Below are 27,578 nucleotides of genomic sequence, written 5' to 3' on the forward strand. Positions count from 1 at the left end.
GACATTCTAGTTTCTCTACAGCAGTCCAGGTCATGGCTTCAGCTTTGTCCTTGCCTTTTGAATTCCATCAGCTGTCTCTGCACTCGTAATAAATTTTCCTTTTTGCTTAAGCTGGCCTCATTGAATTTCTGTTCTTTATACCTGGTTAAAGCCCTCTCATTTATGAGTATCAGTTTCCCTACCTGAAAAACGAGGGGATTGTGTTAGATGACCTAGAGCAACTTCCAACTCTGAAACCCTATAAAGTCTCTAGACAACTAAAAACTAAAACTAGAAAAGGGGCAGGCTCTACAACTGACTAATCAAGTTTCTAACCTCTCCAGGGCCTTGGTTTTCCTCTCAACTCTGTGAAAATGATGATCATACTTGTCAGCTTCTAAGCCCCAAGAAGTCTGGAGGCACAAACATGTGATTATGTCTGGAAGAAACTCAGAACTTCCTCAAGACAGGTGTGGATTTCATGCTACAGATTAGTACTGGAGTCTGGGTATGTAGGTTGTTCCCTAATGATCACCCACCCAGTGAGATTTACTAAATCCTCAGAAGCAGTGGAGAAAAGCTGGGTTCTGGACACATTACATATACAGAGAAAAGGCTGGGTTCCTGACAGCTGTCACTCACCTTGATGAATGCCATTTAGTCACGGTGTTTGTGACAGTGGTTTCCTGTTCCTCACCTACTTCTTCAGCTACACCTTCTCAGACTCTTTAAGAGAAAAATGCTCTTTGACCCCTCTCTAACCATTCTGTAGCTAAGTGATCCCATTCATTCCCTTGGCTTCAACGACCACTAAATTAGCACCTACAGAATCTGAATCTCCAGCCCCAATGGTCTCTTTAAAGGCTCCATAAGCACAACCAATTGCATGCTGGGCATTTGTACTCGGATGTCCCACAGATACTAAATACTCAGCATAATATCCAAAACTGAACCTGAACTTCTACTTCCGGCCATGACAGAGTAACTGGAACTAGATTCATCCCTGTGCCATAAACAACTATAAAGCTGGACCAACTGTCTGAGGCGACTGAATATATGCTTTCAGGTACTGAGCAGCCAGCCAGCTACACAGGACTGTGACCTTTGAGAAGAGAAACAGGAGGGAAGTGCAGGACTGCCCCGGCTTTCATCCTGGGGTACCTACTGATCGTGGTGTAGGGAGATAGAGACCAAGCAGAGTGGTGGTCTCACTGAGCAGGCAGATTTGAGTTCTGTGCTGCGGAAGCGGCGGAGTCTGAGGCAGGGGACCAGAATGGAGCGAGCGGCACAGAGTGAGGGTGGGGTGGGTGAGCAGTTTCTTGGCTGCAAGCTGGGCCGCACATGCACAGGGCAAGACTTCATCTGGCCTAGTAGAGGTCACCTGCCATGGGGTAAACTGATACTAGAGCTCGCACAGAACTGGGAGACCATGGAATTCCAGCTGAGAATATGGACCGTTCATGCGAAGACTCAGAAAGGATATGCCATAGAATAAATTCAAATTGGAAGAATAAAAGCAAGCCTGACAGGATTAAAGGGTTCCACCACTGTCTCAACTGCCTGCTAGAATAAAACTTAACACTCTTTAAAAACAAAACCCGTAATTTAGACTCCCTCAGCTTGTCAGCCACAAGACAGTATGGTATGGGCATAAAAAAAATAAAGTCCAGACCGCCTCTGAGCTCAGATGAGAATTTCCTTTTATTCAAATGTCACATTCCCTGTTATTCCATGTGGCTTTATTTATTTACATTAATCCGTGGGGATCCATACAGCAACAGGGATTTCTATAACCAAGTAACATTTAAAAAAAAATTGTATTCAAGTTTTGCCCTTCCTTTTTGCCACTGGGGCCTCTGAGCCATGGAATTAAAGTAACGAATGTCCCGCAGGGCTTGCACCTGGAGTGTGATGCCTGCAAAGGAGAAACAATAGTGGGAATGTGTCTGGGGCAGGGGAAAGCACGCAGTGAGGTCTGCCTCAAGCTGCCCCTTTATTTATGTGTTCCCAAGAGTGTGAGAACTCAGGGTTTCTGTGTGGCATCGCCGAACCACCTCACATGCCTCTGAGCCACTTGGTGTCCCCAGCCTCCGTGGGCCAGGCAGAGGCCACCCTCTGGGGAGGTGAGTCTCACGAGACTTAGCTCTCAACAAGCAGGCTCTACTGCTTCCCAACCCCGTGACTTGACGCAAATCCTTTAACCTCTCTGAGCCGATTTCCTCTTTGGTAAACAGGCTAATGATGGCTATCCTGCTACATCTCAGGAGGATTTTGAGAATTTCCAAAGGAAAAAAAATATTTATTCAAGAAATATTCGTTGATTGTCAACTATTGTGCTAGGCACTGTAACGCGGGGTGTCATGCTCCCGCTCCCCACACAAGAACGCAGGACATGGTGAGGCCAAAAAGGAACACCCACGAAGCCATAGGTAGGGTAGTCATACCACTATAGTCTCACTGGAGGCTGGATTCACACGATGTGCGACCTGCTGTCCGCTTTTCTGCCAACCGACCAACTCTCTCTCTCCACCACGGCCGCGGCAGTTATATCAGTGGCCAATGGCTAACCGGCTATAGCCGACGGCCAACTAGTCACAGCCGACGGCCATCTACTACCCGAGCCAGCACCTTTCCACGTGAGGCCGAGAGCCTGGAAACTGTTCTCTGGGGCTCTGTCCCCACACTCCACCCCTACAAGGTCTTGCCTCACAATCTACTACACAACAAGCGTCTTCCGCGAGGGTCCCTGTGCCATATTAGCCTATCAGCACCTACAGACGAAAAGAAACAGTCATCTTAGGAACCAACAATGGCAAATCCCTTCCATCTGGGAGGATACATGCTAACTTTTTGTCCTTGGAAAGCAGGGTCGCTGTCACTGGCACCTTTCTCGGTTTGTGGTACCAGACCTTTGTGGCAGTGCTTGGGGTCCCTTGCATAGTTTCAACATGTAAAAGAACAGGGGACCCCATAATAGGCCATAGTGAGAGCACATAGGTTCCCCGCAAAATCATCCCGGTATCGGGACCTCCGTATACTACAGTCACTTGCGGTGGCCACTCAGCCACCACCCCTGGTGTCACTTGCAAATCATGAGTCAAACCGGCCCCCCATGCGGCTATCAGGCCCAACTGTCGACAATGGGGGCTTTTGACCTGCCAGGGCCAAGTCCATTGCTATCGTTCCCTCTGACCGGGTACCTTAGCCCCACCCCTAATCAAGCTGAAAGGAGTCGGCCTCAAGTGGCTGCATGAAGTCCTGGAGGGACACGGGTCGCGCTTGCCCAGACATCTCCTTTAGGCTTCTCCGGAATTGCTGTTCCGGATGCAACTGTTTCCAAAGTTCTAGCAGGAGTGCCTTGGTTTTTCGGTCTATTTTCTCCCAATCGACCCCTGCTGCCACGAGATCATGCCACATCTGTGCGCTTGTTACTCTCTGAGGCCTCGACCTCGCCCCTTTACTTTTGATTTGGGCTTCCAGGTCTCAACTGCGTGGATCTCCTGTCTTAACTTCCTTCGCCTCCGGCTTTCAACATCCCCTAGGGTGGCCATGGCAGTTGTAACTTCATGGATCCGTCGCCCCACATAGGGTGTAAGAATGGCAACCAAGGATCCAAAAGCACTCGCAGGTGCAGTATCCAAAACCATATCTCTCATGCTGGCTGTAAAAAGCTCATCATCTGGCCCCTGTGTAGTAGGGTTGAAAATAGCATGTCTCATACCCATTTCACGGATGACTTGAGTAAGTTCCGTATATGACTGCCATTGACTCACTGTGTCTGGCAGCTCGCCAGCCTGTCCCCATACTGTGCGTACCCCAGCAGTGAGCCACTCCATTAGAGAATGGTTGCCCTGGTCGTGGGCCAACCTATGGCAGTTCTGTAACCTTTGTCGCAGGGACGGATGCACTGTCACAAAGGCTAGCTTTTCCATCTCACCTGGGGAGCAGAGAATGTTATCTGCTCCCTCATCCCATAAATGTAGTAGCCAAGCTGAGACTGGCTCTCCAGGGCGCTGTCGGTACCGCCTCCCCAGCTCCTGCAACTCAGTGGGAGTGTAAGGGGTGTAGGTTGTGAACTCAGTCACAGCTGGGTTGCCGGCAGCAACACCCCCGGGGCCCAAAGGTTGCTCAAGTTTTACCCTTTGCTTCAAGATCGGCCAGGCTTGGGGGTTGGGAGCTACATTATCTACATCCGCTTCCTCTGTCTTTGCCTCAGAGTCTCTACTGTGGGGCCCCTCTTCTAACAGGCGGACCCGAGCTTCCAGCGCTTCCAACCGGGACACCTGGTCCGGCACCTGGGCCATTTCATTAAGTGCATTTTCCGTGTTGAGACTCAAGGCCGTGAGGAACATCCAGCCCACGCGGCCGGCTGTAGCCTTCTCCTCCTCCGGCAACCGCTCAGCCAGAGCCTGCAGGGCCCTCTCCACGCTGGCCGGAGAGCTGTCCATGTCCTCCCACCCCTCCTTGCGGGTCCAACTCCTGAGAACAGTGGCCACCGGACACCACACACTGTGTGGGGGCCACACGTCCTCCTGCCCAGAGTCAGACTCCATTCCTACCTGGTCGGAATCCTGCTCGCCATGCCAGGTGTCTGAGTGAGTGGTGGCCTCAGTGTATAATGTCCACAATCCTCGGAGCCTACAGCAGAAGCAGATCAACAAAAGGAGGACAACGCCTTCCATGGCCAAGAGGGAGGTGTGCCATCTGGAGGCTCGAGTCTCCCAGGCAGACCGTGCCTCCCGCTCCCGGCGTTGCTCCTCACGGGCCTCCCGAAGCTGAACTTTTGTACGCATAAACTGCTCCACCATCCTTTGGTGAGTTTCGGCCGGCACCACACCCTGCTTGCTGCGCCATTTGTCACGCGGGGTGTCATGCGGGGTCTCAGCTCCCACTCCCCACACAAGAACACAGGATACGGTGAGGCCAAAAAGGAACACCCACGGAGCCATAGATAGGGGAATCACACCACTATAGTCTCACTGCAGGCTGGGTTCACACAACGTGCAACCTGCTGTCCGCTTCTCTGCCAACCAACCGACTCTCTCTCTCCACCATAGCCGCGGCAATTATATCAGTGGCCAATTGGCTAACTGGCTACAGATGACAGCCAACTAGCCACAGCCGATGGCCATCTACTACCTGAGCCAGCACCTTTCCACGTGAATCTGAGAGCCTGGAAACTGCTCTCTGGGGCTCTGTCCCCACAGCACTGTTCCAAGTACTGACAAGCAGTGAACTCTACCTTCAGAGACAGACAATACAATTTTAAAATAATAACATAAATGCTATGAAGAGAAATAAAGCAGGTTAAGAAGGCTGTGTGTGTGTGTGCCTGCGGGCATGAGCATGTGAGCTATTTCAGATAGGGTTGTTAAGGAAAGTCTCTAAGGAAGTGACATTTAAACAGACACCTGAATGACATTTAAAGCCATGGGATGGGATGAGATCACTAAAGTGAGTGGAGAGAGTAAAGAGACAGAAGTCTGCTGACCAAGTTCTCACCTTAGTAACATCTAAAGGCCATGAACTGGAAAAGGACTTGTTAAGGAGAAACTCGGAGTGGACATCCTTAGAAAATTGTACAGAAGTCTTGTCACTTAAGGCACTAGAAGTAAAGCTTTGCTTTGTTTTGCTCTCTAGACTCCCACCTGCTTCCGAGCGGGTGGGTTCTATGGGCCATTTAGTTTGCCGGGCATCATGATGGGTAGGCAAATTGGGGTCAGGGATAAAATCTGAGTGGACTGGTGAGGTGAGTGAAGGGGACGTGAGAAGTCCTATGTTAGAACCATAGGGACTACTCACGTGAAAAGCGAAACAGCACATACAGATGTTAACGTGGCCAGGTGACATTGTGCCTGAACACCTACTATGAGGAAACTCACTGTGATGAATTAGACACATTCTCTGCCCTCAAGGAGCTTATCACTTTACATATAATATGCTTTCTTTACTTATTATCTGTATCCCCTGGGGAAAAATGTAAGCTCCTTAAGGGCAGAAACCTTGTAGCCTTGTTTTGTATTATGCCTAGAACTATGCCTGGCTCGGAGTAGTACTCCAACCATTGGCTATAGAATCCCTACTGTGACACAGATCCCTGTGGAATAAAACAAAAAAATAAGTAAATGACCCAAGTATGTAGTTAACACTTACTTTGTATAAGACCGCTGATAAGCAGTTAGGGAGTCAGGAATCAGATAAAGACCCACCTCAAGTCTGGTAGGAGACAAACATATCTCATCAAAAAAGCCCCATAAAAACAAAGAACCAAAGCCACAGTAAAAGGGAAAAAGTTCTGAGTGCCACAAAAGAGGGAAAGCTCTTGTTCAAAGAAGGAAAATGTGACCTCCAGCTAGGGAAATCAGCCAATAATAATAGAAGGCAACAAAAACAGCAGCCGCTACCTATTTGAAGGGCACGATATGAAGTACTTTTCATGTCTTATTTATTTTATTCTCTCAACATCTCTCCAAAGCCTTATAACTCAGGATGTTGTTCCCAGAACTCAGGAGCTGATTAGAAATGCCAACTCTTAGGCACCATCCTGTACCTACTGGATCAGAAGTGGCATTTCAACAAGATGAACAGGGAATTCCTGTATGTTGGAGAAGCACTGATTTGATGTATTATTCTCTTCATTTTACAGATGAAAACACCAAGCCTGAGGGAACTTATGTGACAAATGACTCCCCAATCACTCTGCTAAACAGCAGCAGAGCCCCCTTTTGCAGCTAGGCTCGACCCTAAAGATTGGGTTTTTAACCACGAAGTCAAGCTCCATGGAAAAGCTGGACTCTGGGATATGGGTAGAAATGGGGGCCGAGAATAGAGAAAAAGGGACTGTAGGCAGAGGAAAGTGTCAGCAAAAGCCCAGGGTAGGAAACCTGCAGCTGGATTTAGGACATAGTAGTAAGAGGTTCAGTCTGGCTGCAGCAACTGGAACATGACAGGGTCAGGGAGACAAGCCAGCTGGGTCAGTTCACACAGAGTTTTCAATAATTTGGGGGCAGCAGGGATCTGCCTTGAGTCCCAGCACAGAGAGCCCTACCCCGTGCAGAAATGAGTCAGACAAAAGGGGCTCAACAGGCTTCTAGTAGGGGCTCTGCCTCTACCTCACTGGGCAATCTTGTGGGCCGGGGACTTAACAATTCTGCTTCCATGTCCCAGTCTTTGTAAAATGAAGAAAATGCACTTACTTCCTATCTAGGGGAGGCCAGGCCGTATCAGTATCAAAGTGGTGGGAATTTTGCTTTTAATACAAAAGTAAAGGGTGGCGGGGGGGTGGGGGAACTATCTAGGACAGCTCAGAACTCTAGTACCAACAAAGGAGAAAAAGATCTTTTCTCCCCACATTATGAGGCATACAAAGGTCCAGTGTAAATAACTGTATTAAGCTCCAGTGTAAAAAAACTGTATTAAGCAACCATAATGGGTTAATGATTTTAGACCTTTCTTCAAATCAAAGTAAATCTCCCTAAAGTTTTGCGGATTTTCATTTGAAAATACACAGAGAGTAAAATATTGGGAACCACGAAAGAGCCCCGTACACATATTAATACATACCTACATCTACACTCATACACACATTATTGGAAATGATACAAAATTTAAAACTTTGAAGATGACAAAAAATCTCAGCTGGGCTTTTCATCATTTCTTTAAACCTTAGCTCTCTTCAGCCTGAAAAATCACCAGCTGTTTCTTATTTCAGCTTTGAAATTCGATGACATAGACCAGAACGCTGTGTTCTGTAGCACACATGGTGCTTTCTGAGCGGGGTTGGGAGCCAGAGGGCCCTTTCCCTCCTTCAGTGCATTGTTCGCTCACTGTGGTTCACCTACGGAGGGCACTGGGGTCGGGATCCCGGGATCTAAGTTTTAGTCCTGATTTAACATTAATAAGCCGGGTGACCTGGGGGCAGGGAAAGGTGTGATGGGGCTTATTAAACACCAGGTACATTTTATATGTCATCTCAAATGAGCACTTATAACAGCTACCCAAAAGGTAGTAGTCTCATCCCTCATTCCAGGGACAAACTATTACTCCCTTTTTTATTTCGTTTCTAGACATCACGGTTGAGGTGCCTCAACGAGACTGAGCCCAAGGCCTCTGCACAGGTCCCTGGTGAGTCAGGAATTGGCTGTTCCTGGGTCTGATGTCCATCTCTGGTCCAGTAAGTTTTGACTACTAGGAGTTAGGGATAGAGCAAGATTTCATACTAGAAAGTATGACTGTCTGGGGCTGCCCCTACATGAACAGGAGCTGTGGATGTACAAGTTTCTCTTAGAAAGGGCTGTGTGATGTCCTCTTCCTTTTTCTTGTACATGTTAACTGAGTTAATTCCAACTGCAACCTCTCTAACCTGCTTCGTTTTTTGCATCACTCTTCCAGTCATTACTCAGTACAGTGGATTGTGGGAGCCATAACTTTCGTCTGCCCAGCACACCTTCCCTCTTCTGGTTCCTTAGAGGAATTCCACTCCCCCTCCATTTAGTCCTGGTGCGGCTGTCATTCAAAGTGCCTCAGTCCTCTAGCAGATAGGATGGACACTTGATCCAAAGTAGACAATCAGAACATCCCATCTCCCTTGCCAGGGATGGGGCAACTCAGAATAGTTCATCTAAGAATGAAGCCAAATTAAGACAAGCAAGGTTGAGCAACTGGGAGAGATGGAGGGGGGAGAGGGGGAGAGACAGAAAGAGGGAGAAAGGGAGGAAGTGGGGGTGGGGAAAGAGAGAAAGACATATGAGTACGTACACACACATACTTTTTTGAGCCCCTAGATCCAGCTATGCAATTTTATAAGCCAACAGATTTTCTTTCTAAAGTTGAGAGTCAAAGCTGATCACTTGCAACAAAAAGAGTCCTGATAGATATACAGAGTTTTCTCAAGTAAATTCTCTGCTCTCTCACTTTTTTCTTCCCACATCACATTTGTTCTATCTGTGGGTCCTTAAATGACTCAAAACTGACGCAGTGTATTACAAATAGTCTACCACTAAGCAGGAAGGGGATAAATGGAGTTTAAGCAGTCTATTGTCCCTATACTGTCCAAAAGAAGAGTAGGGATAGTAATCACCTCTAATTTATTTATCAACTTTGGTTAAATTAAAATTTCAAGGGTAACCATTAAAGAAGAGAAATTACTTAACATCCAAACTAGTAAAAGGAAAAACAGTGAATGATTAAAAATAACCCAAAAGAAGGGAAGAAAGAACTAATGTGAAGTGGAGAACTGTCAGTACAAATACACTGAAAGCATAAAATATGAAGACAGACTTAAACCTAAATACATTAGTGGTTACATTAAATGAATATGAATTAAATGCTCCAGTTAAGAGACAAAGACAGGCTATGAAAAAAGCAAAATCCAATTATATGATGTTTATAAGAGACATATCTAAAACAGATACAGGATGAAAATAAAAGTATGGAAAAAGATATACCTGGCATAGGTTCACTGAAAAAAAAAAAAAGATGGTATAGCTATACCACTATCAGATAAAATCGTTTTTCTCTCTATAATAGCTAGCATAGGCAAAAAAATTAGTGAGGATAAAAAATATTTTAATATAATTAACAAACTTGAACTAATGACATTACATAGTCCACTGAATCTAACAACTATAGAATACGAGATGTGATAAAAAAAAATACAGTGGATGCTGCTGCCGCATGCCATCCAACAGAAAGGCAGGGATCTTCAATATGGGAAGGGCACATCGAACCTTAGTAACAGTGTGTGACAAGTTTCTACTTGTTCGGTGCAGTCAGTCGGTGTGAGCTACAGTTGAGAGAAGGTATGTTTTTAAAGTGTGTCATAAATCATGGATCACAAACAAAGCATGAAATTTTGTTTCAAACTGCAAAAAAGTGCTAAAGAAACACAGGAAATGTTAAAATTAGTTTATGGTGATGCTGTAGTGACCATGATCTGGCACCGTGTGACTTCTGGCTCTTCCCCAAAATCACAATGACCTTGAAAGGTAAACGTTTTGAATCGATTCAGGACATCGAGGCAGCCACGACAGCGCAACTAAAGACACTCACGAAAGAGGACTTCCTGAACTGCTTCAGAAAGTGGCAAGAACGATGGAATAAATGTGTTCAAAGCAAGGGGGAGTATTTTGAAGGGGATTAATGCAATGTGTCTTTTACTGTAATAAATTTTTGTATTTAAACATTCACCATGTTTTTTTAATCACACATAATCATATCACTTTCGAGCACGCATGTAACATTTCATAAAAACTGACCATAAATGGAGCCTTAATAGAAATTTCAAAGGATTAAAATTATACAAAACAAGCTCACTGACCACAATCAATTAATAAAAGATAACTAAAAAATACTTATATATTTGGGAATTAAGAAAACACATTTCTGAGATACCTATGAGTCAAAGGGGAAATCACAATGAAAATTAGAAAATATTTTAAGATAAATGACTAAAATAAAAAACTTATGAGCTCCCACTAAAGAGTATTTGAAAAAATGGTCAGCCTTAAATGGAAGAAATAAAAATAAAAGGATAAAAATTAATGAACTAAGCATCGATTTCAAGAATTTAGGGAAAAAACAACATATACCCAAGGAAAGTAGAATGAAAAGAATAAAGAAAAGAGCAGAACTAAATGAAATAGAAAACTTTACTATGGAGAATATTAATGAAGATAAAAGTTGGTTCTACTGAAGAAGAAAAAAAGGAACAAGCATAAAAATGAAATCAGAATGAAAAGGGGAGAGATCTTTACAGACGTTGCAGCCATTAAAAGAATATTAAGGAAATATTATAAACAACTTTTATATATAAATTTCAAACTTTAGACAAATACCTGGAAAAATATTACTTACTGAAACTAACTTAAGAAGAAAAATTTTAAATTGTCCTAGATCCACTAAGAACATTGACTCTGTGGTCAAAAATAATATAAAAGATTGTAAAATCTCTGTCAGAGGAGCATGAGTGTTTACCCAACCCAAAAAAGAAAGGTATCATCATTTTGACATGTCAAGTGATTTAAGGCATAAATATAAAATTAATGTCCTAAGTATTTTATGCACAGAAACAATAAAGTATATGGTCAAGGCAAAAAAAATTTTTAAATAAAAAATAACATAAAAGAAAACAAACTTCCAGACCCAGGTGGCTTCATCACTGAGTTCTCTGAAACATTCAAGGGACAAAGGAGGGGAACTAAAACGGCGGTGGAGGAGGAAGTGAATGGGTATTAGATCCGTGGATTAAAGGCAGCAGCAGGGATTGTAGTTTGTCTCACTAACATTCCTCTTGTAAGATTTCCCAGAAATTGAGACCAACCAGAATCCTGGAGAAGTTGGATCTGGATGGAGTAAATTTAAGATTAAAAAGGAACGGATCAAAATAGACAGTAGAGAATACCATCAGTGCATCACCCAGATCCCCTTCACTGGCTAGCACACCCAACCCCCAGATAGAAGTTTCGGCTGATAACAACTCACAGACATCTGTTCTCCAGAAAACTGCCACCTCACCTGGTATATCTCTCTTTCTCTTGTCCCCCCATCCTGCTTCCCTCATTCTCCTTTTCCCGAGTACTTCTCCTGGTGCAAGAATCCCCATTGTAGGTCCTGCTTCTACAGAATAGGATCTAAGAGATCACCGTTTAAGAGGGTGAGAAGAGAGTCACAGAATAGGAGATACTTTTGAGACATACAACTGACAAGGGACCACTAATCAAAATATATCAAGAACTCTGACAAGTCACAAAGAAAAACTGAAAAACAGGCAAAAGATTTGAATAGGCAGTTCACAAAAGAGGTCATCCAATTAGTCAGTGAAAAAGTGGCTCAACATCAGTGGTAACCAAGGAAAGAAAATTAAAGCCACAAGAGATATCATTATACACCAAGAATAGTTTAAAAAAAGTTTTAAACTGACAATACCAAGTACTTTCAAGGATGTGAAACAATTGGAACTCGCATATACTGCTGGATGGAAGTAAACTGGTCCAATCACGTAGAAAACTGTTAGGCATTATCTGGCAAAGCAATTCCACTTTGACATATAGAACCCAAAGAAACTTGTTCACATACACAAGAGAAAATGTTTAAGGATGTCCTTGGCTACAGTTTTTGGTGGTCAGAAACTACAGCAACACAAGTACCTATCAACTACAGGATGAATAAATAAATATATTGTGACCTATTCATATCACGAAATACTGTTGGCAATGAAAAGAAGTGCAGTCACCACATGGGTGCAGCTCACATACAACTTGAGCAAAAGAAGCAAACACGAAATACACACAGTGTGATTCTAGATGTATGAAGTTGAAAAACAAGTAAAAGTAAACTATATTGTTTAGGGATACAAATATAAGTGACAAAAGTACAAAGAAAAGCATAGAAATGATTATCACAAAAGGCAAGGCAGGGTTTCTTCTGGGGAGGAGGTTATGATTTGGGAGGGGCTGTTATTACTGAGTGTTGGCAAGGTTCCATTTCTTGACATAGACGGTGGTTACATGTCTATTTCCCTTAGAATTGTTAAACTATACGTTTGTGGTTTTTCCCTGCAGGCATTCTTGTTATAGCTCATATTTTTAAAAGTTTAAAACAGAGACAATGAAATAAATGTACTGATTATTGTTTGATTCTTAGAAAATTTGAGGGAATTGAAAATCCTTCATCTTTAAATTAAAACTTTGTCCCCCAAATCCCTAACAGGTTACATGCCAAGTAAATTTTCAATAATGCCTACTTCTCTTAGGACTATAGATGGAGACACAGTCTCCCGGGGACAGATCTATGCTTTGCCAAGAGTCATCAGAGGACCCCCTCTTACATATGAAAAGTAAGGTGAGTAGGCACTAATGGGAGTTATCTTGTTGAAAGCTGCCATTCCCGAGAAGCCTTGGTAGGCAGAATCCTGGAGAGGAAGTAGAACCAACTTGCCAAAAGCCTTGGATTATGGGTTAGGAAGAGAAGAAGGGATTGAGCCTCCAAACACTGATAGAAGGTTTGAAAACAGGGAAATCTCTTGTATGGTCTGGGGTGACCCTGACCAAAGCTGCTAGAAGGAAAAGGGCCCCATATGTCCCCAAAGAGATCTTACCAGGAAGCTGGAGGAACCCAGCCTGGCGACAGGGTAGAATGCAGTGCTTTGGGGAGAATGGCTAAGCATGTAGGCATAAACTAAAAAGGTCTAACCTTGGAATCCAAGCATGGGATCAAGCTGGCAGGAACCTGGTCCAACAAGGGCGTTGAGCAGCAGTGACCACACATCCTTGGACCGTGCAGGACAGCTCTTCAATAGTGATACCATATAGCTGTGTCAGAAATAACAATGTGGGTGGACTGCTCAGTCTCTGCAGCTCTTGCTCCTCTGGAAAGTGGAAGTAAGGCTGACTCTTTTGGATTGCTTAAGCCCCCAGGGGGCTTGGAAGTGGGTGACATCGGAATTCTCACTAATAAGGGCATTAAAGGACTTGGGAGATTACTTGGAAAAATAAATAAATATGTGACTGCATTAGAACCCAACTGGTGAAATGAGACCTATAGGTTAAACACGTAAAATGAAATAGAAGAAATCTTAATCAAATGTCTCTGCTTATCTACTTTTATGTGTATAATATCATGTATGAGTAGGAAACTAATACTATCACTAAGATAACAGAAACAGGGTAATGAGAGAAATTAGCGAGCATTTCAAACAAAGCCGGTGATGGGTGACGTAAGAGAAGGTTCATTCATCAGGGCAAAGTGAAAGAACAAAATGCTTCTTGTACCACCGATCATTACTATGCGACTAAGACAAGTAAAAGGAACTTGTTTCTTTTACATTTTCCTTGAAAAGCATCTTGTACGTGATGTCTTCCTCATTGCCCAGAACACTAGCCCTCCCACCTCTCAGAGCTCTGGCTGGCTCCCAATCTACGCCTATTGGAGCCCCACTGAAGTGCCCCTTGGCTATGGTCGTGCACACGGATTATCCCCCAAAGATTCCGAGGTCTCCAAGCCAGGGTCTGTATCTGTTTTTATCTGTTTCTACTTATTCCCACTCCTCTTGGCCCTGCCACTCATGCATGTTTGTTAAAGGAAAGAAGGAATGAGGGAGGGAGGAAGGGAGGGAGGAAGGGGTAGATAGTTTGCACTGCAGCTAAAAAAGAAACAGAGGACCACCACCAGAGACCAGAAACCCATAGTGAACTGGGGACTGCTTGACCACGTATTACTTGTGCTATCATAAAAATACCATTCATCTGATAACCATGGAAACCAAAAGAAGGTACTATGATAAGAGTGGCTTTTTTCAGAAATCTAAAAACAATCAGAGGTCTGAAACCAGAAAGACAAAGAAATCTAAGTGCTCCAGGCCAGAAGGAAATCCTTTCCTAAAGGCCCTGTCAAAGCAGCATTTTCTCCAGTGTCTAAAATCTCATCAGTCTTCAACAAAGGCTCTGGGACTGCTGTGACTGATCACGAAACAATTCAGACCTCTCTGTGTGCTTCTGTCCTTTGGGGCCAGCTGCTATGAGGCACAGTCACTGGGGGCTGAAACTTATTGTTATTATGAAATGTACTGAGAGGAGCATCTGAGAGCTCGCTCCTTGGCGTCAGTTTTGCTCAAACACACTCGTATAAAAATTCTCAAACAATGTACTGAGACCCAGCAGAGGGGTGTGTGTGTGTGTGTGTGTGAGCGTGTGTGTGCACTTGTATGACATATATATGTATGATACATGTATATACACATATATATTTCTTCTCCAGCTCTTGGCAGGTGTACAAGCACACAACAGGTGCTCCATAAATACTTGTTGAGTAAATGAAAAATTAGGTTAGAACTCAGGGAAAGCACAGTGTCTAGTAAACAGTGTGCATTCTTTCCACCACTTAGTGCCAACATTCGTTGGGTCCTGAGAAAAATCAAAGTCATTCTGGACCTCATTCTGGGTCCAGCTTCTCCATTTGCAAAAGGAGCCAGTTGGATTAGATGGTTTCCCAGGCATCTTCCAGCTCTGACAGTCAATCACTGTTGTGTGCTTTTTTTGGTAGTAGCACACGCCTGGCACTTTTCTTTCCCCTCAGAGGGAATGTGATATCCATCTGCTCGAGTACGTTAATGTTCCCATCCTGCCTAACTCATCTGATAGGAACAACAGGTTCACATGCCAGTTGTAAATAAGGCAAAGGGGGCCCAGAAAGAGAAAAGGGGGAAAATAGTTCCACGTGGCCCTTTTCTTAGGAAACCAAGGCAGCACTCTTTTCGGGACTAAATACATAGAAACTGAAGCGTGATTATTCCAAACATCTCTCATGTGAAGCTTACTAATGGAATACTACTTATTTTACTAGCACTATCTATTGAGCACTTCTGTGCGGGACACTGTGCTGAGCCCTATAAACTTAACCCCCACAGCAACCTCATGAGCTGAGTACTATTATCTCCTTCTAACAAATGAGGGTTCTATAGGGCTCAAGGTCACACAGCCAGTAAAGGCAGAACTAGGACGTGAACCCAAGTCTAACTGCCTCCAGAGTTATGGCTCTTCAAATGGCTTTCCATTCTTCACTATAGTCCCATGAGGGAGGCAGGGCACGAGTCATCATCTTTACTTTAAAGATGGAGAAACCGAGTATCCTAGAGGCTTGCAATTTGCACAAAATACAGAAGACACTTAACAGATGCCCGGCTCAGACATTCGCTCCTGCATTCCTAGGTGAGGGCTCTTCCCATCCCAAGAGTCTGCTGCTCCCTCTTGGACTTCACTTACAGAATCGCACAATCTCAGGGCTGAAGGCAACCGCGGAGATCCACCTTCCCCACCCGGTCGTTTTCCAGGAGGGGAAACCAAGGCACAGCTCTCCCTCCGCGCGGCTGAGCTTCCAGGTGCCAGCGGAGTGCGGGAGCGCGGGGCCGCCAGCGGCCTGAGAGCACCTCCGCCGGGTCCCGCCAAGGCCAGATGCTCAGCCTTTGCCGGGACCGAGCGGCGCCTGCAGGGCCGGTCGCCTCGTGAAGCGCCCCAGGTCCCCAGGAGCAGGCGCCCGCGCCCTTCCCCCGGGCCGCCCCCTGCTCCGGGCCGGGGCCCTCGCGGGGATGCGGGTGGAAGAAGTTCGCCCGCAGCCTCCGCCGGCCGGCCGCCTCTTACCTCGCCGGAGCTCCCGGGGGGCGCTCGCCCACGCAGTCCGGATCGCGGGCGCCGAAGCCGCAACGGAGCCGCGAGGACGGCGGCGCGCTGCCAGAGGCCGGCGGGCGGACGCGCCGCGAGCCCCGCCCGGAGGGTGACAGTTGCCGGGCTCGTGCGGGGCGGGCACCGTCACGTGACGCGCGAGGCGGGGGATGCTGGGAGCCGCGGGCAGGCGGCCGGGGCCGCTCCTGGACCCCCGCCGCGGAGCGGGAACCGGAGGAGTCTGTGCAGGGAAGGCCCGAGAGGGGAGAGGAAGAGAGACACGAGGGGACAGACGGGGCTTCAGATGCTGCGAAGTCGAGCTTGTGGGAGGACGATCGAGGCTTGTAGTGCGTGGCCCCAGGAGGGGCAGGAATAGAATTGGTGGGTGGCATTGCTGAGAGGTTTGCTGGGGTCCGTATGAAGACGATTCTTCCAACCACCAGACTTGTTGGGCTGTTTCAGGAGGTGGTAAGCGACTTGTAGGTGGATTCGTAAGGGTTGAGTTCGTTCATCTGCAGACTGACCCCTGGCTACGGGCACACAGTGCACCGGGAGTGTGTATACAAGTGTAGCTCTAGGGCTTAGCCCTTTGCCTGCCACGTAGTAGGAAACGGTAGTTGCCGCTGTTAGTTATTATTACGGGCATAGAAATGAACAAAGCTAGTATGCTTCCTGTCCTCTTGAATTCTCAAGTGGAGAAGGGAGTCATTAATCAGCTACCATTTAAATAAATATATTTTAAATTAGGGTAAGTGCACTGAAGGAACCTTGATTTGAAATTAGAGGGCAAGGGAAAGTGGTCAGGGACCTGCCAGAAAGGTAAGGAGTTGGCCAGATGGAAGAGGGGAGGGAAAGCCCCTTGGACGGCTCTTGGGTGGGGCGGGGCAGAGGAGAGAAGACTGCTCTTTGGGTAAATGGAAGACATAGTTTGTCAGAAGCTTACTGGATTACGGAGAGAACAGTGTTAAGTGAAGTTAGAGGTAGTTAGGGGCCAGATCACGGCAGTACTTCGTAGGCCATGATAACGATTTTGAAATTTTATGTAAAAGGAAGCCATTGAACGGGTGGAGAATTTGGATGATTTGATACCTTTTTTCTTTTCTTTTTTTTAAAGTTTGCTAGCTCCTATGTGGAGAATAGACAAAGGTAAGACCGGAAGCAGGGAAATTGGTTAAGACGTGGCTGAAGTAATAGTAGCGAAGATGGAGAGAAATGGAATTGAGACACATTTTTGAGGTATAGTCAAATAGGCTTGATAAGGGGGGGATTTCCAGTCTTCTAGCTTAACCTACTGACTGGGCCCAGGCAGGTGTTTATTGAAATGGTAACTGTTGTCAGAACATATTTGGAGGTGAGGGGACATCAGGAACTCAATTTTGCACTTGCTAAATTTAAGACGCCTGTGTCATCCAAATGAGGCAATCAAAAAGGCAGTTGGCTGTAGACTCTGGATTTTAGGAGACTGTCAGCTACCCAAATCTAACTTGAGAATGCTATGAAAAAATATTACACCAGACTGAGGTTTGTTAACAGCTGACCCTCTGGTCCCATTGACCTGTCAGTCCCTGGTTCTATACCATGTATCCTATAAAAATGTATTCCATCTATTATTACCATATGATGAATTTGGTATTATTGCAGATTCTGGGTGAGGCCCAAGTTACCATGCAGTTGCTCTTTTATAAATGGAAAAAAAAAAATAACACCCTAAGCATAAAGCCAACAGTTTATTTTAAGCAGACACAAAGCTGTATACACTGTAGCCAGATAGAGAAAAGAGCGCTCTGACTTAGGTCAGATCAGAACAGGGGTGGTTCACACTACAATGAGTCTGATGATTGATGACTGGCAAAGATGTGACTTGTTCAATCCTTTGAAAAGTACCCCATTGTATGAAACTGGCAGTTTAGATATGTCTGTCCATAATCAATCAAAAGCCTGAATTTCTGCCAGCCAACATTGTTTTGGCATTTTTATAAAACAGCTAAGCCTTTTAAAGGAGTACACCTGCAGCTTTCTACAAGAACATGCTGTCTTTCTCATTAGAGGTACAAGCATCACTTGCCGAATGGAAAATTTGATTTTATGTATGTCCTTAAATAATATCATTTGCAAACTGCCGTTGAGCCCTCTCTTCTTCCTGCCCTCATTTCTCCTGTCCATACCTCTATCCTACCATTTGCTATGGAATTTTCTCCTCCATTAAACGAGAGCCAATTTGCTCATCTTTGCATCCTGACATAGTTGGTATTTATTGTGAAATGAATGAGTAAACGTACACAATCTCCTCAGCCACACGAACGTTACTTACCTTGTTTGATAGAAAAGTGAAGCTCAGAATGCTTTGTCCAGGGTCAACGTAATAGACTTGTCATCCTTTAGGCGGCCCAGGATCTGAATTCCCTTCCTACATTGGGGAGTTCCCCATCTTATGAGTTTGCTGGGAATCAAGAGCATGCCTTTCACTATAGAAGCTGAAACTGGATATTTTCTTTGCTTCTCCACGTGACACTACAAATTAAATATTCCCTGGACTTTGAATTGGGAGCCAGACACAGTGCAGTCACAGAATAATTTTTTGATGACTTTGGTAAATGCAGCAAGATGAAGTTCGTAGAGCAACAGTGGCTGCCATGATAGTCCAGGGTTTTGTGCCTGGGAACTTGGTAATACATGGTGGCATCTAATCCTCAGCAGAGTTGGTGTCTTCACTGCACCAGGCTATGTGGAGTGACCAGGTGACAAAGGGTGATGTTCCACCTGCTTAGTCTCCAAGCCCAATTCTCTAGGCCTCCTGGTGATATTAAACTATCTATAGTTCTTTTCATTACTTTTCTTAAATCTACCCAAACTGGATTTTGGTGTATCTCCAAGTAAAGATCTGACTCCCATAGTCACATAATAGAACTGAAGCTGTAACCCAGGACTTGGAACTAATCCTAGAGCTCCTTCCTAATATAGAGATCTCTACTCTCCAGCAACCCACATTTCATATGACATATTGATGTCTCTAAATCACCCTTTGTTCATCAAATTTATACTTTTAATGTCAGCTGATTAAATGAATACTTCAAGCAACTGCATGGTGAGGCATCTGCCAATGTGACATTAAGTTTCGAATGCAGCAATATCATTGTCTATAAAGCTGTTTGTTTTTTTTTTTTTTTGCATTTTTGTCCTTTATAGATATAAGCAGAAGATGAAAATACTATTACTGTGACTGAGAAAGAGGAAAATTATCAGACATGCTTAAAGCAGATCTTTAGCCTTAGTAGAATGCTTATTGGATTAAAGCCAGCTGTTTTATTTATGAAGGAAACAATTTAAGAGCATTTTATAACTGAAAATGCTTCATCAGATTCTATGTTTAAAAGACAAAGTGAGTAAGTGATTTTGTAATGTTTTTACATCTCAGTAACAAGTCAGTTCAACTTTTATATTTATGATTTCTATAAAAGCTTTTGTGAACTTGTACAAAAGTTGGCTAATGGCACCACAGATACATATCTGTGATATTGAGTACATGCAAGTAGCATGTAACAACTGTTCACAGTCTCCTGTGAGACGGCCCTAATACAAAGAAAAAGACCTGGTGCTTTATTTCCAAATTATTATTTACTTCCAAATTATTATTATTGTAGCCTTCAAAAAAAATAGGTTACCGAAGGTTGTTCTTCTGTAGCCAAATGTGGAATTACAGTATATAGACAATAGCCAACAGATGTCAGAATGGGAGCTCTTTCTTAGGACTAAAGTTTGAAAATAAAGTAACAGTAGTTTCTGAAAGGACTGAAGGTTTTCTTTCTCTTCTGTGCTCAACATACTTAAGTCACACTGGCCTCCTTTATTCCTTAAACACATCTGCATTAACTCTTTTTCAAAGGCTCCTCGCTCTTTTATCAGCCCAGTTCCTAGTCAGCCAAATCTTACTCGATGTATTGTATTACTTCTTCAGGAGTCCTCCTTGCTTCCTCCCCAACCCAGCAGGTCAAAGTTCCCCCAAGCCAGTTACCTGTGCTTCCCTCTCCTAGCAGTTTATATAATGGAGTAATCAGTGATGAAATGATGTAATGTTTGACTCCCCTGCTAGATTGTAAGCCTCTTAAAGATACGTACCATGACTGAATTCTCTGCTGTAACCCTTACTTACTGCAGTGCTGGCCCTCTGTAGTCACTGAATAAATATCTGTGAATATGAACACCTACCAAATAGACCGGGAATATCTTTCTGAGGCCTGGACAACATATAGTATGTGGAAAGTCACTATTTTTTCACCTTCAATTCAACAGTCAATTTATTCAGATCCTCCTTTGTAAAGATATTATATGGGACAGAAAAATGTGATAGTACCATGTTTCCCCAAAAATAAGACCTAGCCGGACGATCAGCTCTAATGCATCTTTTGGAGCAAAAATTAATTGAGACCCAGTCTTATATTACATTATATTATATAAGACCGGGTCTTATAATAAAATACTTACACTTAAAATTATATGTGAACAGAAAATCAGTTACCCATAAACATGAAGACACATTTATCTTATAGTCCTTTTTCTACCAAGAAATAGGTGTAGTCATGCACCACTTAATAATGGGGATACTTTCTAAGAAATGTGTCATCTGGCAATTGATCCTTATGCGACCATCAGAATGCACCCACAGACCAAGCTGGTGTAACCTACTACACGCCTAGGTGACAGTATACCGCCGGTGCATATGCGGGCTGTCATTGACCAAAACATCATCATGTGGCATGTGACTGCATTCAAAATATGCTATCTCACCATCTTATTTGCATGTGGAATTGGGGAGCAGGGAATAAGTGATACTGTGAGTCTGTATTTAGTACAAAGTTTCTAGGTTCTCTCCAGTTCTTCCTGTTAATCTCTGTAAACTAAGGAATGGTGAAATAATTAACAGTGATCTAAGTTCAATATGCTTAAGAAAGAAAACAGGCTGAAAAAAAACTTAAATGCTTTCTAGCAAATCAGGAATAAATAAGCACCTTTGAACTTATGGAACAATGAAGTAAAATACACGAGTTGCTTATTTATGGCGACGAACAGCTTCTAAACAATAGAGGCTTGCTAACAACCCCAGTGAGGGTTAGGTTATAGAGGAAGAAGTAGCTGTTAGAGATAGGCGGGGCCTTCGATAGGAGCAGTCATTTCTAACGCGAGGGAGGATACAAATGCTGGCGTGTGCACAGGTATCGGGGTAAATTGATGGATGCTTTCTTCTGGATGTCTCTATGTGCTCAGGAAATATGAAGCAACATCATCAGCTGAGCTTGAAGATGAGAGGAGATATGGGAATATCGAGATAGGAACAGGTATGAAACGTGTGCCCAGTAGAGAAGAATGACCTCTGGAAATACAGTGGTCCTGCAGGACCCCATCAAGGTGAAGAGTCATCGCTCTCCAGCTGGATCCTATCAGCATGTTTGTTTTCTTTCCAGCCACACTCAACTGCACAGGGCAGGCCCAGAGCAGGCAGAGAGCTGGATTTAACCAGAGTCGGGTCTTGCCAGGGAAGTACAATGAAGCTGACAAGAGGGAGGAGAGCTGAAGGTGTATGTACGAGAATGATTACAGTGAGGGCTAATGGAATCTAAGCTGGGACATGAGGAAGGTGAAGCACAGAAACTAAGTGGCAGAGTGAATAGACTATAAGGCCCGGGGGGCTAAATTATTACTACCGGAGAAAAGCACTTAAGGATAGGGTACAACAAATGAACACTAAAAGTCCCCAAGCCTTGGCCAGCAACTATTTATTAGCTACTGAAACTTTCAGCTCAAACTCCCCATCTGTAAAATGGCATTATTATCGATTGGTTAAAGCTGTTTTCAGATAATGAATTTAAGTATTTGGTAATTTTGAAGTCTGTATATAATTAGAGGACAAGCATGCTATCTCATAGCATCTGGAAATATGAATGAAACCGAATAAGGCAGTGAATACCAGCACAAATCACTTCTAAACACCTTATACCGAAGACGAACCATTAATAATAACCAGCATTTACCAAATGCCAGGCACTGTGCTAAATGCTCTACTTGTGTTCTCGCACTTCACCCTTACAACAACACTTGGAAGTAGATAGGTGTTTCTATTTTGCTATTTTTACAGGGGGAAAAAATGAGATTTAGAGGTTCAGTTGCTAAAGGTCATCCATCTCACAAATGTTGGAGCCAGGACTCAAAATCAAGTCTGCCTGTCTTTAGAGCCAGTGTTTTTAACCATGGCACTATATACTGCACCTCCTTAAGTCAGGAATGGGTATAAATTACCAACATGAAACAGCATCACAAGGTTAAAACACATACTGCTGGGGTAAAGATGGTGGATTGAACACATGCATCTATTTCCACTCTCTCCTGAAACTCCATTAAATGACAGCAAAGATTTTTGTTTGTTTTAAGGTATAAACCCAAAAGGACGGAAGAGGAGACAACAGCAAGAAAGTTAGAAGTTGGAAAGCAGATGGACAAGTAGTAAATAACATGGTAGACCCAAGAAAACTGAATCCTGAGTCAATAGTAGAAAAAGAGAAACAAACAACCCAATTTACTTCACAGAATCCCTAAAAGGCCCAGGAACTGGTTGCTTCATGTATCCGTGGAAGAAGATGAAGGGGTGGGCACTACAATAAGAATTGGTTGAGGTTTAAGCAGGCTGATGCTCTCTGCAACTCTACATTGCTAAGCAGCCTCTTCTCAAATGAGAAGTTTATTTTCCTGAAAAGGGTAAAATGGAGGATTCCTGGATGCCGAGCAGTTAGTCACAGGGGTACTGTACTCAATACAGAAAACAAGAGATCCAACATGGGAGAAGAGGAAAAGAAAGTCCCAGGATGACGGTGAAGGGAGATCCCAGAATATGATCATATGTCAGGCAAAGAAGACTGTTTTCAGGCTGGGGCAGGTCAGAAAGCTCTAGGAAATGCTCATTCAGCAAGATGAAACAGTGTATCTAATGAAACTGCACATTGTGAGCAATTTAGATAAATGGCAAAACTTGAGATGACTTAGTGGTAAATTCATAGAAAACTAAGCCTACGAAAACCAGAAAGATGTACAGGAAATGAAAACAAGGAACAACAGCTAGAGTCCTAACGAAATCGATCTAATCAAAACCACACTAATACATAGATTGGAACAAGAAGCGAGAAGAGATGAACGAATGATGGAGGTAAAGGGAGGAAAGAGACCTAAATCCTTACATGCGGAGAAGTCAGCAGGCAATGTCTGAAACAGGAAAATCATAAAGTAACAATGCAATCATGTCATTTATAGACCTGAGGTAAATACCCAAATAATTACCTAAAAAGAGGTGAATATAGTTGTGTTGTCTCCTGGAAGAAGGTTAAGGACTGTCCCCTTCCCAACCAACCTGGAGAACTAACTGATTTAACAACATACCGTTTTTTTCCTTTGGTGGTATTATATTCTTTCATCATCAAGCAGGAACGTTGCCTTTCCCAAAGATTAACAATAAATAATGTCACTTCATCAGGAGTAGCAAATTCTCCAGTTCCAAACAAGAGGAACTCAATCTCACGCAGTTGTAATAATCACAATATTATAGCAGTCTCACCAGTGATTACTAGTTTGCAGCAAAACGCAGGTTAAGGAGAAAAACAATTTTTCTTAATTGGTACATTTATTAAAAATATAAACTAATGGTCCTGTGCTTAAATGTTGTTGTGGTTGTTTGTGTGCTGGCTTCCATAAAACATAACTATAATATGGAGCTCTTCACCAAATATACTCCAGACAGAAGTAAGAAGGTAAAACAGAAATGACTGACAAGACAGTGCTGCTGCAGACATAATTCCCTTGTATAATTAATATTTGCTAGAAAATGTAGTTTGACATTATTTACAATTACACCAACATTCATGGAGGCTGAATATCACAGGTATTAAGGGCATACTATGGCCATAAAACATCTTTCATACTTCCCAAATAGTTTATATTTTAGCTACGAAGGTCAGTTACCAGAGCCAAACTTGTTCTTAACAAGTAGAAGTTTTATGTCCATTCAGTCAAAGAGTCTCTTACATCTTTCTGGGCCTATTCATTTGCAGATTCATTTGCGGAGTAGAAACTGGAACCAGGTTCTTCATATCACGCATTCAAATGTGATGTTCAATCTTTATATGCTGTCCAATTTCTTTAAGATATAAGGAGCTGAAAGAAAAATAAACCCAGCATTTTTCAGATCTATTAGCTCACAAGTGACATGGATTTTTAAGATCGGGGGATATACCTTACGGGTTCAGTTCAACGCATTTTTGAAAACAACTGCAAGTGATGGCCAAGATTCTGCCTGCAACCTACAAAAGGGACTCACTGCCTTTCCAGGCGGCCTGTTCGTGTCATGCAGCTATCACTATTATATAGTTCATTCATACACGAGATGAAATCTTCTCTCCAGGTAGTTCTACCTCTTAGGGCCATGGAGAGTAAATCCAAACCTCTTTCAAATGATAATCCTTTTACTCTGGTGATTTAACTGTCAAAGGTACAAAACTCGAGAAAAAACAAATTGGTATCTTTTACCTTTAAAACTGCATTTGAAAGAAGGCAGAGGATAGGGGTTGGGAACACAGCACTGAGCTAGGGAACCAGAAAAGCCAGACACACATTTTGATCCCCCCACTGTTTGGCTATATATCATGTGCTCCAGGTCACATAAGGTACAGTCCTACATTAGTTACTGTAAGGACCTGTTAGGATGGTGTAGATAGCAATGTCTAGACAACTAGAAGTGTTGTCCTGGGATCTAAAGAGGTGGCATTACTCTCCTGTGTAAAAGCGCAAGGGTCAAAATGAGCACATGAAAAGATGCTCAACGTACAATGCAAAGTCAAACGACAACAAGGTACAACCGCACAGCTACTAGGATGGCTACTATCAAAACAAAAATGTGGGCAAGGATGTGGAGAAATTGGAACCTTTGTGCGCACTGTTGGTGGGAATATAAAATGGTACAGTAGCTGCTATGGAATACAGAAGGGTGGTTCCTCAAAAAATTAAAAAGAGGTATTTGTACATCGATGTTCATAGCAGCCTTATTCACAGTAGCTAAAATGTAGAAGCAACCCAAGTGTCCAAAGATGGATGAATGGATAAGCAAAATATGGTATATAATGGAATATCGTTCAGCCTTAAAAGGGAAATTCTGACACATACTACAATATGGATGAAAACGTCAAAGTAGAATGGTGGTTGCCAGGGGCTGGGAGAAGAGAATGGGGAGTTATTGTTTAATGAGTCAAGTTGCGTTCTTAGAGATGAAAAAAGTTGTGGAGATGGATGGTGATGATGGTTGCACAACATTAGGAATGTATTTAATACCACTACACTGTACACTACAACATAGTTAAGATGGTAAATTTATGTGTAATTTACCACAATTTTAAAAATTGAGGGGAAAAGAGCTGTGACCAAAAAAGCTGCCAGAATAATCTTTTCTCAATACCCATACTAAGTAAATAAAACATTTTGATAATATTAAACTGAAGATACTGATATCAGAAGCTGACAAAGTCAGCAGTATTTCCAGTCTTTTCTACTAATTATCAGAAAAAAGAAATCCATCAAATGAATGGATAAACAAAATGTGGTCTACCCAAACAATGGAATATTATTCAGCAATGAAATGGAAATAACAATACATGCTACGATATGGATGAACCTTCAAAACATTCTGTGAAGTGAAATAAGCCAGACACAAAGGTCGCAAATTATACAATTCCATTTATATGAAATGTCCAGAATAGGCAAATCCATCAAGACACAAAGTTGATTACCAATGTCTGGGGAAGGGGGTGAGATGGGGAATGACAGCAAATGGGCGTGGTGTTTCTTTCAAAGGGGAAGAAAATGTTCTAACATAGATTGTGATGATGGTTGCACAACTTGGACTATACCAAGAACGACTGAACTGTACACTTTAAATGGGTGAATTGTAAAATATGCAAATTATAGCTCAATTTAAAAAGTGATAATACTGAACAGTGTTCTGTATTTTTTTAAAAAAAACAATTCATGTCAAATACAAAGGTCATTGAGAAGAAGCAAATATTTATCGGCAGCTAAGTCAACAAAAAGTGGTTAAGAGGAGGAAATAAACTGGGAGTTGCAAAAAGCTGTTGAAGGAGCGGGATGATTTCAGAATTTTGTTTACCAGGGCTCCCTCTCCTGGGTAAGCAGAGTAATACCATAGACAGTGAAAGGGGCACGGAATAAGGAAGACCTGGCCTCCCTGAGCTCTGACTTAGGCCCGACATGAGCCTTCTACAGATGACCTTGATATGGACTTCATTTGAATGGTCCCTGGCTCTCCATCCAGACATCTCAACTACACACAGCAAAGAGCAATGAAGAGTACTGAATTGAGAATGAGACAGGAGTGGGGGTGGGGAGCAAATCACTGCTGAGATTCACATCTAAAACTAGAGATGTCATCTTCAAAGTTGCTTCCAGCTCTAACATTCAGTGTGCCTGCAACGCTCATATCTTGCATAAGCTCCCTCTGAAATTCGAGTTTTCATCAACAAAAGGGATTTACAGAATCTTAGGCCCTGGCTCCCTCAAACAGCTACTGTCAAGACGAAATAAAGTTTCAGCTAAATCTAAAATTAAATAAACAGTTATTATCATTAAATCTTGTCAACTCATATTCTTTTATTCTCATTCTTTCCCCCAAAACGCAATTATTTACTTTATGCACCGTACCAATAAACAAAGGAAGCAAAACTTTTTGGATTTCAAAGGTCAGCATTGAAGTAAGGAAAACCTGGTAATAAGAGGTCTGGATTCCGGGTCAAGATCACTTACTGAATTGCTAAATGACCTTGAGCCAGCCATTTCCCTACTCTAGGTCTGTTTCTCCCTGCAAAACGAGGGAGTTGCTCTGAGTTATAACCCTTGAAGCTTTTTCCATTCAAACGCTCGTAAGGCGGGGCAAGGCCGGACGATTAACCACGCAATCCGAGCCCCCGCGTCGCACTTCAGTACCCCAACTCCGACCCGCAGACCCTAGCCGCGCATGCGCCTGCTTCCCCCCACGCGCGAGTCTCTTGCCCACTGGGACCGTTCAGCTCAGCTCAAGGGCCCCCAAAGACCTGCAGGACCAGAGTTGGGCGGGGGTGTCAGCGAGCTGCGCGCTGTTCTCACGGCCACCGCCTGGAAGGACACTCACTGACTCGCAGCAGGGCCACGTAGATAAGGAAGTTCCGTATGGAGGAGATCACATCTTCGCGCATCTTCCGTTTCATCTCCTCCGGGTCCAGCTTGGGCGCAAGGCCCTCGATACGGAACATCGCGGCTGTACCCCACCAGCCTCCAGCCGCCGCGCTCGGCTCTTCCCAGCGGCCGCCTCGCGCACGGAACTAGGCTCAGTCCCATTTCCTGTTCCCGCCCCTCACTTTCGCG

At 43.6% G+C, this 27,578-nt stretch overlaps 2 protein-coding genes across 4 annotated transcripts in view; both read right to left on the bottom strand.

Annotated features, from left to right (window-relative positions):
• FBXO10 (F-box protein 10) overlaps positions 1–16,228 on the bottom strand; it is a 43,929-nt gene extending 27,701 nt beyond the window's left edge. For 2 of the 3 annotated variants that reach the window (XM_033122407.1, XM_033122409.1), the window contains exons 1-2: positions 16,113–16,217; positions 13,171–13,289 (exon numbers count right to left, since the gene is read on the bottom strand). In XM_033122407.1, coding sequence (XP_032978298.1) covers positions 13,171–13,245 — 75 coding nt within the window. In that variant the 5' untranslated portion in view covers positions 13,246–13,289; positions 16,113–16,217. Of the gene's footprint in view, positions 1–13,170; positions 13,290–16,112 lie in introns of all 3 variants that reach the window. The other variant, XM_033122408.1, reaches the window with a different exon arrangement.
• A 7,549-nt stretch (positions 16,229–23,777) lies between these two features.
• Positions 23,778–27,555, bottom strand: TOMM5 (translocase of outer mitochondrial membrane 5). Its single transcript, XM_033122411.1, has 2 exons — positions 27,346–27,555; positions 23,778–24,326 (listed from the first exon to the last, which is right to left on the bottom strand). Exons 1-2 carry the CDS (start codon positions 27,464–27,466, stop codon positions 24,292–24,294), a joined length of 156 nt encoding a protein of 51 aa, XP_032978302.1. The 5' UTR covers positions 27,467–27,555; the 3' UTR covers positions 23,778–24,291.
• Between the last annotated feature and the right edge of the window lie 23 nt (positions 27,556–27,578).

Source organism: Rhinolophus ferrumequinum, chromosome 12 (assembly GCF_004115265.2).
Source record: "Rhinolophus ferrumequinum isolate MPI-CBG mRhiFer1 chromosome 12, mRhiFer1_v1.p, whole genome shotgun sequence".
Classification (NCBI taxonomy): Eukaryota; Metazoa; Chordata; class Mammalia; order Chiroptera; family Rhinolophidae; genus Rhinolophus; species Rhinolophus ferrumequinum.